At 47.0% G+C, this 12,063-nt stretch overlaps 1 protein-coding gene across 2 annotated transcripts in view; it reads right to left on the reverse strand.

Moving 5' to 3' along the window:
- Positions 1 to 12,063, reverse strand: part of MAPK8IP3 (mitogen-activated protein kinase 8 interacting protein 3) — a 101,848-nt gene that overhangs the window by 7,501 nt on the left and 82,284 nt on the right. For both annotated transcript variants that reach the window (XM_084818664.1, XM_084818663.1), the window contains 7 exons: positions 11,179 to 11,259; positions 9,562 to 9,629; positions 8,522 to 8,670; positions 6,590 to 6,761; positions 4,365 to 4,478; positions 3,063 to 3,101; positions 998 to 1,180 (listed from right to left, as the gene is read on the reverse strand). In XM_084818664.1, the coding sequence (XP_084674790.1) occupies positions 998 to 1,180; positions 3,063 to 3,101; positions 4,365 to 4,478; positions 6,590 to 6,761; positions 8,522 to 8,670; positions 9,562 to 9,629; positions 11,179 to 11,259 (806 nt within the window). The remainder of the gene's footprint in view (positions 1 to 997; positions 1,181 to 3,062; positions 3,102 to 4,364; positions 4,479 to 6,589; positions 6,762 to 8,521; positions 8,671 to 9,561; positions 9,630 to 11,178; positions 11,260 to 12,063) is intronic.

Here is a 12,063-nt window from a genome sequence, read left to right on the forward strand (position 1 = left end):
GAAAACACTATACAACTGTTAATTATTTGTATTATTAACAACAACAACAACAACATTCCCTCTCAATCCATCCTTGTGATCCTAGGATGCTTCCGCACTAGGTCTTTAGTGTAGAATCACCATACTTTGTTCACTCATGTTCTGCAGGACATCTACATGATACCGTCATCCAGTCACTGTTCTTCTACTTTTCTCAGACCGCAGAAAGTAAGAGTAGCATTACTCTTTTTTCTTCTTCTTTTTTTTTTTAAAGAGCAGGGGTTGGATGTATTGGGAAAGTGAACCTCTCACACTTCAGCACGCATTCACTCTAACCTTTGCAGTGGGCACCATTTTGTCACCCTGTTTATTTTTTAAAATCGATCTTTAAATTAGTGCTAAGATGCTTTTCCAGCTATTTTTAAAAATGTAAATATTAGCGAAATACCACTTCATGATCAAGGTGTCTCCTCTGCCGGGTAAGTATGTGAAATACCACTTCAGTCAGGCATAGGGAACTCCAGCCCGTGGGCTGAATACCCCGTGGCCAGGGGTTCCCCACCCAGACTGCCAAGCTTTAGGCTCTGCCCCCTCTCCTAGGCCCTACCCCTTTCCCCTGCCCCAGCACCGAGAGAGGATTTATCTCCAACCTGCAGCATATCAGAGATGAGCCCTTGTTAGCCTGTTTGATACTCCAGCCTTGGTCAGAAAGGCCTCTAGCTCCATTATCAGAACAGGGCAGAGCCAAGATATTCTCAACTGTTCTGCACCCCTTTCCGCAGGCCATGTAAACGGAGTTGTGGACCACTGGTGGTCCACAGATCAGCCTGAGAACCTCTGTTAGAAGATAGCATCTTTCCATGCCACATAGTGTCTAATTAAATTGGACCTGGATAAACCGAGAACAACAGGAACACCCTCAGAATTCTTCATAAACGGTGAAATTTTGCAAGAACCACTTGGCCCCACATTGCACTCTACCACTGTAGCCACAGAGACCTTGAGACACCCTGCTTACCAGGCACAGAGACAAAGAATTTGACTGCATCGCGGTGACCATGGAAGCAGAGCTGGGCTTGAGCCATGGAGCAGTATGGGATGAAGCTGCTGGCAGACTTGTCGCTGCCGTCATCACTGCCATACACATGAATGATTCCACCAGGGCGGTTCCCTTCTCCAGACGTTGGTGATGTCTTATTGGCTGAGTCCAAGGAGGGAGAGAAACATATATTACAAATGAGAAAGAAAATAATAAAGGATGTATCTGCACCACAGGCTTAAAACTGGTTTAATAATAATTTCTTGTCCCCAGGGAACCCTGGGAAACATTGCTCCATGAATTCCCTCCTCCCTAGGGAACCCTGGGAAGTGTCACTCCTTGAATTCCCTCCTCCCTAGGGAACCCTGAGAAGTTAATGAATGAATGTTTATTGTTCAAAGCCACAGGCCATCACAATTTAAAAATACAATACAATAAAAACCAATTTAAAAACAGTAGACAAACAATGGTTAAAGTGACACGTTTGCATCTCACTTCCCCTCCAATGTAACAGCCGCAAAGTCCTTCCCTCTAGATTTATAAGAGGGTTCAGTATGATGCCTGGCTCTTCATTTTCTGGCAGCCAGGGCAAATTTTGCAACCTGGGTGGTAACATATACATTGTTGCCTGCAAGCAATATACAAATCTGATCCAAAGGAGGTCTATTTGACAGAAAACAAAGGATATGGTGGAGAAATTTATATCTTCGGGACTCATACAAATGGCAGCAAAGTAAATAGTGTTCAATATCCTCAACTTCGCCTGACTCACAGATGCAGAGTCATAAATGAGGTGGGGTATTGTCAAACCTCCCATCAAGATAAGCAGAGGGAAGTGGAGCTCCATGAATTCTCTCCTCCCTAGGGAACCCTGGGAAGTGCGGCTCCACGAGGAAAGGCAAATGGGTTCTATGGGCAGAGATATATGTAACATTTATAGACAGGAGCTGGGGTAGTTTGGAAGTGACTTTACTGCATTCAGTTCAAATGTACCTTTTCCTCTCCCAGGGAGAGCTATGAAAAAACATATTCTGCAGCTTTTTCAAAGTAACTCGGTGACGAACCGTATGTTACATTATTCACATATTTTTAAAAGCGTGCTTAATTTGCTCAATAGTATTTTGAAGAAAATCAGCTGCAGGCAGACCTTGCTCTCAATTCAGATCATGGACCTGCGCTAGATTCCTGCCAAAAATCATCCTCCCTGGTTGCTATTTACTGCAAACAGCACCTTCAAGGGCAAATCACAGCCAAGGACAGCTGTGCATCAGTCCTGCATCAATAGTCCCTGCATCATATTAAGGCCCTACTGATGCAGGGCCTTAATCCAGATTGAGAGCACATTCCAGACTGGGGCTCTGTGGGTGTTTTTTTCTTCTTCTTCCCAAAATAAAAGAGGTCAGTTTAACCATGCTTTTTTTTACAACGCACTGAAAACGTCACATAGTATGCCATTCATTTGAATGGAGGAAAGCCAGGAATGCACAGCACTGATTTGCTAGTGCCCATGACATAACCCTCTTCACATGCAATTTCCAGTCTTCTGAAGTGGTGCAATCTTAGGAGGGTGGTGCTGTAGGGTTTTGTTTTGTTTTTTGCTTAATGTATAGATAGCCTCCCAATAAAAACTGAAGAGGAATGAAAGAATCTGAAGGGTATGTTAAGATGAAAAAACGTTCTATGCATATAGCCACATTTTGGTCCATTGCCTTCTTTCAATTTGAGAAAGAAGGCAACAGAAAGCCTTTCTTTTCCTTTCACCAACAGAAAGAAACTGGTTTACGTTTTTGAAGCATTAACATGTCAAGCTGGCCTTTAGAAGCGGCCTGTTCAACATTCCAAACACAGATTCACACACACAAAAATGTTTCTGTTGCTACAAATCTTGGTGGTTTTTAACTGAAAAGGAGAGAAGATGAATAAATAGTTGAGGGAGAGAAATCAGTGGATGGATGCAGGGATGGAGAAGTGAGCAGAAAGGTCAATGGTCAGATATAGGATGACATCCGGAATCTAGACGGAAGGAAGGAAGTCTAGGACTTACCCCTAAGCCCAAGGAGCTGACCTCGGTGGAGGACAACGGCTAGGCAGAGGAAACAAGTAGGAGCACAAAGGGGAAAGGGGAAAAGAGACCACAGGTTGGGGAAGAGAAGGAAACAGCAATTACTGGGCGAAACAGCAAAAGGAGCTTCTTAATACTTTGTGCATTTGCAAAAAAAAAATACATTTTAAAAATGAAGAAGGTACAACAGTGCAGGCTACAAAGATAACAGACTTGATTATAAATATTCTCCCAGCAATGGGGGCTTAAGAGCCAGGGTAGCGTCCACTCATAGCACACTGCATTGCATTTCCACTCTGTACCACTAAGGGTTACCTCTGGGGTGGCAGGCCAACTGCAATGGCTGGGACCCATCCCTTGCTCTCACTGGTCCTCCTGATGTACACAAGCCCCTTGGAGGATGGGAGGACACATTACAACACCCCCACTTAAAGATGATCATGTCAGAACAAATGTCCACAATTACTTTGTGAAGCTGCCCTGCTGAGATAAGCTATGTTATCAATGAAAGTCAGCCTTAAAGAGTATGCTTGAGTAGACTACCAAATGCTTGAGTAGAAGGGGCGAGGTCTTGGTCTATTGGAAGGGCGTTTCAAAGACTCAGGGCCACCACTGAGAAGGCCCTGTCTCTAGTTCATACCAGCCTCACTGAAGTTAACAACAAGCTCTCAAGAAGTATCCCCAAGATAGATCTTCACAAATGGGCAAGATTGTATAGATGGGTGAAGGCAATCCTTCAGATGACCTTGTTGCAAGCTGTTATGGGCTTTAAAGGTTAAGACCAGCACTGTGTATTGGGCCCAGAAACACACTGGCTGTCAGTGCAACTAACACCAGATTTAGTGCAACTAACATCAGTGCAACTAACATTCAGATTTTCTGGCCCTCACCAGCCTCCATGTGGCTGCATTATGCACCAGCTGTAGCTTCTAGACCATCTTCAGAGGCAGCTCCATGTAAAGCACATTGCAGCAGTCTAGTCTGCAGATAACCAGAGCACAGGCGATTGTGGCCAAGTCCAAATACTCCAGATAGGAGCTTGTAAAAAGCACACCTGGACTTTGCCAAGTGCAATCTGCAAGGGATACCTGTTGCACAAGTTTTACTATAATGAATTCAGAGTTGCATCCATGGGAGCCCCCAAAATTAAGTCTGCTGGACTGGAATCCATGTGCAAAACCTCATCTTTTTAAGGGAGGGAAAAAAATAACCAATTTGTCAGAATCCAAACTTAGCACATTGAGCAAAGGAAATGAAAATAGATGCCCAGTAAAGACCACTTACTCTCAGTCAAAGGGATGGAAATGACGACCCCATTGCCCGTCCCGACCCAGAGGCGATTGCCAGCGATGAGCAAGGCTGTGATCCGCACAAAGGAGAAGCCCAGCTTCCCAGTCCCTGAATGAGAGATGCAAACAGAGTTGGTCAGGATCACGTAATGCAAGGTTCCCCAACATGGCACCTATGGGCACCTCCAACGGTGCTCATGAAGCTCTTTGCTCCCTGCCCCCTTCAAAAAGATTTTTTAAATAAAAAACTTGGAAAAATGTTAGGGCAGTCTTCCTTCTCCCCCTTTCTAGCCTCTAGACTTGCTTTTTCTCTCTGCTCAACCCCTTTGCCTTGCTATTTCCCCCTCCCATCCAGCCTCCAGCCCTGCTATTTCTCCCAGTACCTCTTTACCTTGCTGTTTCTCCCCACACCCAGGCTTTAGCCTTGCTTTTTCTCTACACCTTTGCCTTGCTGTTCCCCACTCCCACCCAGCCTCCAGCCTTGCTATTCCCCTGCACCTCTTTAGCTGTTTCTTCTGCTCCTAGCCTCTAGTCTTGCTCTTTCTCTCCCCAATCCCTTCCAGCCTCTAGCCTCACTATTTCTCCCCCCACACCACCACCTCTTTACCATTAAGTGACTAGCCACATCCTCCGTGGGAGCCGTTTTGTGATGGTGCCCACAGCAGTTTTTTACATTCTCAACTGTGCCCAAAGGTCCAAAAAGGTTGGGGACCTCTGATGTAACTCACTGAAAAGGTAGTGGTAATATTTATTTTCAAGTGGGACCTACAAGGAAATGTTAAATGTGTTCAGGGCTCCAGCCAGCCATGCTCTCCTCCAGGACACTCCATTACATTCCCCCTTCCCTGTGTCCCCCCCGCCCCGCCCACCTCCAGTCAGCTTTCCTGGCTATTGAGCATGCTCAGGCTTCATTGGGCTGTTTTGGGTGCCCCCTTCCCCACAAAGTGGTTTTGTATTTCTACAAACCTTGGGAGTCCCTCCAAACCTACTGATTCCTCCCTTTGGTATATGGATGATGCTATTTTGGCTACATATGCAATGGCACTCACTGGCTGAACATCGGAAATAGAGGGAATGATTTATATAGCACCATCAATATGTGTGGTGCTTTATAGACGTAACGAGAAGAGAGGCGTCTGCCCTGAGGAGCTTACAATCTAAAATTAAATGCAGGGGATGGGCAGGCGATGGAGAGGAGGGTAAACAACAGAAGAATATGTATTCTGTTCAGTTCCATTCTACATCTATAGGCTGGTTTCAACAGGTGGTGGGGAATAGGAATATAGGATGCTGTCTTAGACCGAGTGTCATCACTGGCCTATCTGGTTCAGTATTGTCTGCACCAGGGGCAATGAACCTCTTTCAACTCAAGGGCCAAATTCAATTTCATAGAAGCTCTCAGGGGCTGCGTTCCAGTGGTGGGCAGAGCTGAAGGCAAAAGGGGGCAAAAGGGCCAAAATACAAAAACCAGCAAGATACTTTAGCTTGAAGCTTTTGCTGCCAGTAACTCAGCCTTAGGAGAGGCATTTCAACTTTTTACAATGGGGGGAAAGCTACCCAAAAGCTGGGAAACCACCAATCAGTGGACAGGGGAAAGGGGGTGGCCTTCTGAGGACCCCCAGAGCAGTGACAGCTGGTGACTCCAGTTAAGAACATAAGACGTTCCGTAGGGGCTGCGATTCCATTTAGGGTTTTAGTTACCACCAACCAAAACTCTTAACGGTGCTATCCAAGGTGCTGAACTCTACCCCCCAAATGGGTTCAGCACATTGGATAGCACCTTTCAGCACACTGGATAGCACCATTAGAGTTTTGGCTGGTGGCAACTAAAACCCTGAATGGATCACAGTCCCGCTCGAACTGGAGTCGCCAGTCATCACTCCCGCGAGGGCTAGATTTGGCCACTGGGCTTAAGGTTCTGCTCCCCAGGTCTACACTGGAGAGCTGTGGCTCTCCAGGGTTTGACAGGAGTCTTTCCCAGCCCTACCTGGAGATGCTGGGGATCGAACCTGGGACCTTCTGCATGCAAAGCAGGGGCTCTATCACCGAGCTATGGCCCTTCTCCAAAGGCTTCATGGAAAAGCTACAGCTTTGAAGGAAGCCAGAGAGACCACAAGATGACGGTGTTCTGAGAGGGACTGCCATGCACAAAGGCAAGCAAGGCAGAAGCCTCCTAGGGGGGAAATAATGGGGGGCGGTTTCTGGGGGTGTTTTGTTTACCGAGCATTTTGCTGACATATGGTTCGATGTCTACATCCTGGAGATGCTGATGGCTGTGAGCATGGTAGAGCCTCAGGGTGGAGTCCAGGCGGATGGAAACCCAAACGCCATCACCGATCCAGGCCAGCTGCCGGATCTGGCTCTCCCGGCGAGGGTGGGCATCGAAGGACTTCTGAAAAGAGGACGGAGAAAGGAAAGCTTGAATTGGCACTCCTGGAATACGTTTCTGCTCTCAGGGTTTCCTGGGCGAGGTTGTCTTGACTTTTGGGAAGTACTTCCCCTCTTGGGTACCAGGCAGTGTCTTCCTGCAGGACATGATGTCATCTTAGTTAGGGGATCAGGCCGTGAGTCCTCTATGCAGGCCCTAAAGCAAGGACAGTGTTTGAACTAGGGGGTGGAGGTACGAAGGCCCATAATGAAATCCACAAGCCCTAAACCTGATACTGCATCCCAATTTTAGCCAATCGTGGCCTCCCTGTAGCCTTCTAAAACCTGTCAACTAATTGAGAAATAGTTCGCTAATCATGTGTACCTGCCTGGACCTTAAAGTCATCTTCAGAGGCCCTTCTCCAGGTCCCTCCACCAAATGAAGTGAGATGGGCGGCCACTAAGGCGACAGCCTTTTCAGTGGTGGCACCCTAGCTGCAGAATGCCCTTCGCAGAAAGGGTCGCCTGGCACCTAAGTTGTGGTCTTTTCAGCACCAGGTGAAGATTTTTTTTTTCTTCCCCAGGCTTCTTGGTTCTCAAGTTTTTTAAAAAAAGTTTGCATATTTTAAGTTCCTTGTGGTACTCCTGGTTTTTACTTTGGTTTTTTACTCCAATTTTATTCTGTTTTAAACTTTTTAATGTTTTTATTTATTTTATGCTTTGTATTATATGGTTTTAAGATTTCTTTTGTGAACCGCCCAGACAGCTTCAGCGACAGTGGTATAGCAAAACAATAAAATAAACAAATCTGCTTTTTAATCACTTTGAATGTGCATGCTGCCAATTAGAGGTGCATTTTTTAAAGAAACCGAAGAAAGTGTACGATGAGCTAGCAGTTCAACAAAAGCTCCTGCTCAGCAAGCCAGTGTGGCAAAGTGCTGAGGTTGCCAGGAGATAGAATGGAATGTACCAGTAGATCTCTCAGTGATTTGTAGTAGTTCAGCAAAGTTTTCTGGCTCCTGATAATGTAAGGATAGCAAGGGGAAAAAAACACACAATGTAAGGATAGCAAGGGGAAAAAAACACTCAACTGTGGCTGGTCTTGAGCTACTCTCTCAGCCTCAGTGTTCCTCATCTGTAAAATGGGAATAGTAACTGATTGCCTTTGATTAGGTCTTTTGTGCAGTTTTGCTGGCCACTTGTATAGATCTGTAGCCTCAAATACAGACCTGAAGTTGTATATGAAGATCACCCATTTATAACTCATGAGAGCCAGTGTGGTGTAGTGGTTAGAGTCTTGGACTGGATCACGGGAGATCCAGGTTCTAGTCATCACTCAGCCATGAAGCTCACTGGGTGACTTTGGGCCAGTGACTAACTCTCAGCCTAACCTACCTCACATGGTCGTTGTTGTGAGGATAAAATGGAGAGGAGGAGTATGTAAGCCGTCTAGGGTTCCTTGCAAGAGGAAAAAAAGTGGGATGATAATAATAATAATAATAATGGGGGCAGTAGCTAACACCTGAATGATGGTGCCAATAAATCGCAGCCTCCATGATAAAAACTTGGCCTCCCTGATTAAAACTGGCTCGTGCCAACTAATCTCCTAAGCCTTTGTTGGTCAATGTAACCCTTTAACCTTTCCGTCATGAAAGCACTTGCATCTTTAAGCATCCTGCTAAACCACAGAGACATGGCCATGAAGCGATTTGCGAGCATTCCCCGATGCCCTTGCACATGGGGCAAGCCGCCATGTTCCTTCGTTCAGGCCCGCCCTCACCGTACCTCTATCTGCATCGTCTTGGGCTGAATGACGTGGATTTTGTTCTTGTAGCCACACCACACCCGGTCATACACCACAGCCATGCAGCGAATGGAATGGTGGGTGTGGCCCAGATCCATGAGATGGTAGTTGCTGAGGTCCCACTGGCCATCTAGAGAGAAACAAAAAGAGGAAGGAGGAGAGCGGATGAACAGGAGGGAACTGGTTGACTATGGAATCGTCTCAATGGGTCAGGTCCAGGGGTGGGGAAGCCCCGTCGTGCAGGCCTGATCAGGCCCACGGAGGTTCCCCATCTGGCTCACGGAGGCTTGGCTCCCTCCACGGGCCTCAACCCTCCCCTCCCTTCCCATAGCCCTGCTTCCTGGCTGCTGGGGAATTTTAATCGTTTGGGGGAGAATACAGTCATATCTTGAATTCTGGAAGCTTTGTCAGCCATCCCAAATCTCCGGGAGCAGGACTGCCCAAAGAAAAATCTAAATGAAGAAATTAGGACTGTTTCACTACCAAATCAGTCGGACGAGTGTTGCTTTTAGCGGCTCTCTAGCAAAGGAGTGAGACAGTTCGGTTTCCCAACCTTCTGGACTTAGAAGATAATGGGACAGGTTGGGTGATGCTTCTCCACAGCCCAGAGCTTATGCGTGGAGGGAGGTGGGAGCACACCGGTCCTCCAGGCCACTTTGCAATCTGCCATGGCACACATCGGATTTTACATGCATAGGTCATCTTTAAAATGAACATTGTGGTTCTGTGCCAACATGCAGGGGCGTCAGATGTAGGCAGGCATGCTGGATGGGTGAGGAAAGCAGAGTGCACTCTCATCCCCCTCCACGGATCAGGAAGAAGTCGGAAGAAGCATTATCCAAGGTAGCCTAAACTGGGATTTCCCAGGCTTCCTTCCAAGTTATGTCAGTTGTGGGCCATGCAGATAAGACAGCTTGTCTCTTTGACCCCCATCTGAGTACCAATTTCCAAAATCCCAATGAAAGGTCTTTCTACAGCTTTGCAGGAAAGCTGCATCATTTCCCAGGATGCTGAATCTTACCTTCTCCCCGATGGAATATTGCGAGAGTCCCATCGGCCAGGGCCACAAGAACACGCCCTTTCACGTGCCTGAATGCACAAGAGAGCGGGGGCGAGGGGATCAGTTTCAAAGTAAGGGAGTAATATTATGTATTTATGTATTTATTTTGTACATGTCTTATCCACCCAATAACTAACGTTCTCCGGGAGTATTACAACCAGTTAAAAACTAAAATGCCATTTTAAAAGACAGTTAAAAGTATAAAATACAATACAAATATTTAAAAGAATAAAATATAATATAATGCAAAGCAATAAACAGCACAGGAATCAATAAAACAGCCATAACTTGGAACTAGGTCTTTAAAATAACTGGGAGAAAAGAAAGGTCTTTGCCTTGCGTCAAAAAGATACCAGTGTAAGTGCCAGATCAACCTGTCTGGTGAGTTTATTCAGGAAGTGGGGTGCCACTGAGAAGGCCCTCTCTCTTGTAGCCACCCACCTTGCTTCCTTTGGCAGGGGCACCCGGAGGAGGGCCTCTGAAGACGACCTAAGGGTCTGAGCAGGTACATGCGGGAGATGTGCCTTTAGATATGCCCTGAGAAAGAACATGACTAGGGCTATATATACTCTACAGTTCTATAAAATTGCACCATACAAGCTCAGGAAACAGATGGGGAATTTGGCATCCTGAAAATCTAAACTTTTAATTAAGTACTCACACACACACAAGTTTCTAGCCCCTAAGGCTGTGAGCAAGGGTGTTCAGAATGTCAGCACCTGTGACGATTATGGTAGGGGGTGGGGTGGCTGGACAGGATTTCCAGTGGTTCAAGGGGCAGGGCTTGAATGGTCTACATCAGCCTTCCCCAACCTGGCACCCACCAAATGTGTTGGCAGTTGTACTCCAACACATCTGGAGGGCACCAGGTTGGGGAAAACTGGGCTACCTGAGTCCTTGCCCCTCCTCGTGACTAACAGAATGAATTGTGCATCATAAACAAACACCAATGCCACTTTGCTTGCTTTGTGTAATTTAAATATTAATAGATATTAATAAATAATATTAATAAATAATACATATGAATACATATTAAATAAATAAATAACTCCCGATTCTGGGCGGATAATTTAGTTATTCACGTGCAACTATGGCACTGAATGCAGGACATGGGAAGCTGCCTCCTTCCAGGTCAGACGATTTGTCTACCTAGCTCAGTGTTGTCCACTCTGACTAGCAGCACTGAGTCCATTCGCATCATCTGCCACCTGATCCAGTTAACTGGAGATGCCAGGGACCTTCCCCAGGTAAAGCACGTGCTCTCCTGAGCTGCGATCTTGCGCCTCTATAGAAAAAGCTGCCTTACACTAGGTCAGACCATTTGTCCATCTAGCCCAGTATTGTCTACGATGACTGGCAACAACTCTCCGGGGACTCAAGCGGAGGGTCTTTCATGCCAACTGCAACCCAATCCCGTTGGTAAACTGGAGATGCAAGGAACTGAACTCGGGACCTTCCGTGGGCAGCGCACGTGCTTTGCTCCTGAGCTGCATCCCCTTCCTCCAACCAGTCGAGCAAGTTTAAAATTGGAGATCTCCCACACACCCCGTCGTTAGTTCCACACGTACGCCTACTTACACCAAGCTCAGCACCGAGTCCTTCAGCTTGATTGAGTGTAGGCACTTCTTCCAGTTTGAGACGGCCGAGTGCACGTACAACCTGGGGGAAAGGCAGTTTAGGTTGCTAGACAGGCCCCCAAGTTCTGTACCACACTGCGCCGTGAGGCAGGGCTTGCACATTTATCGGCAGTCAAAGGAACTACCAAAGTGGGTTTCAGAGTAAGTGCAAGAAGGCAGAGGGGACAGTTCTTAAATCAGGGTTCCAGCATGTCACTTCCTGTGCCACTTCCTGTCTGCCTGAGATGATATCTGTTTTTCAAGGGCAACTGCCTAGGCTGCCCAGCATGTGACAGAGCGCTCAGGTCAGCTGACCCTCCAAGGGCCAATCTCTTTCCATCAGGCCATATAAAACCACTGCTTTGAAGCTCGTCCCTCAGTCCTGAGCAGTGTGTTTCGCTGTGAGGACCATGACCTGCAAGGCTCAAATCTGCCTTGGATTTCGCTTCTTGCCCGTCTGATGTCAGTTGTTGCTTTTGGAACTTGACCCTCGCTTGCCCTGGACCACAAAATTGAAGAGTTGCAAGGGACCTTGGAGGGTCCTCTTCTCCAACCCCCGGCTCAGTGCAGGATCTGCAAGCAATGCAGGATGCAACGACAGCATCCCTGACAGGTGGCTGCCCAGCCTCTGCTGAAATACCTCCAGAAAAGGAGAACCCGCCACCTCCCGAGGCAGTCTGTGCTCCACAGCCGAGCAACTGTTCCTGTCAGGTGCGTTTTCTTCATGTTTAGCTGAAACCTGCTCCCCTGCAATTTCCTCCCAGTGGTTCCAGTCCCCCAGGAGCAACAGAGAACAAGTCTGCTCCGTCTTCTGCAAGACAGCGTTTCTGATCTTTGAAGACCATGA

Source organism: Heloderma suspectum, chromosome 12 (assembly GCF_057233095.1).
Source record: "Heloderma suspectum isolate Gila_16-S chromosome 12, 16-S_ref, whole genome shotgun sequence".
Taxonomy (NCBI): domain Eukaryota; kingdom Metazoa; phylum Chordata; class Lepidosauria; order Squamata; family Helodermatidae; genus Heloderma; species Heloderma suspectum.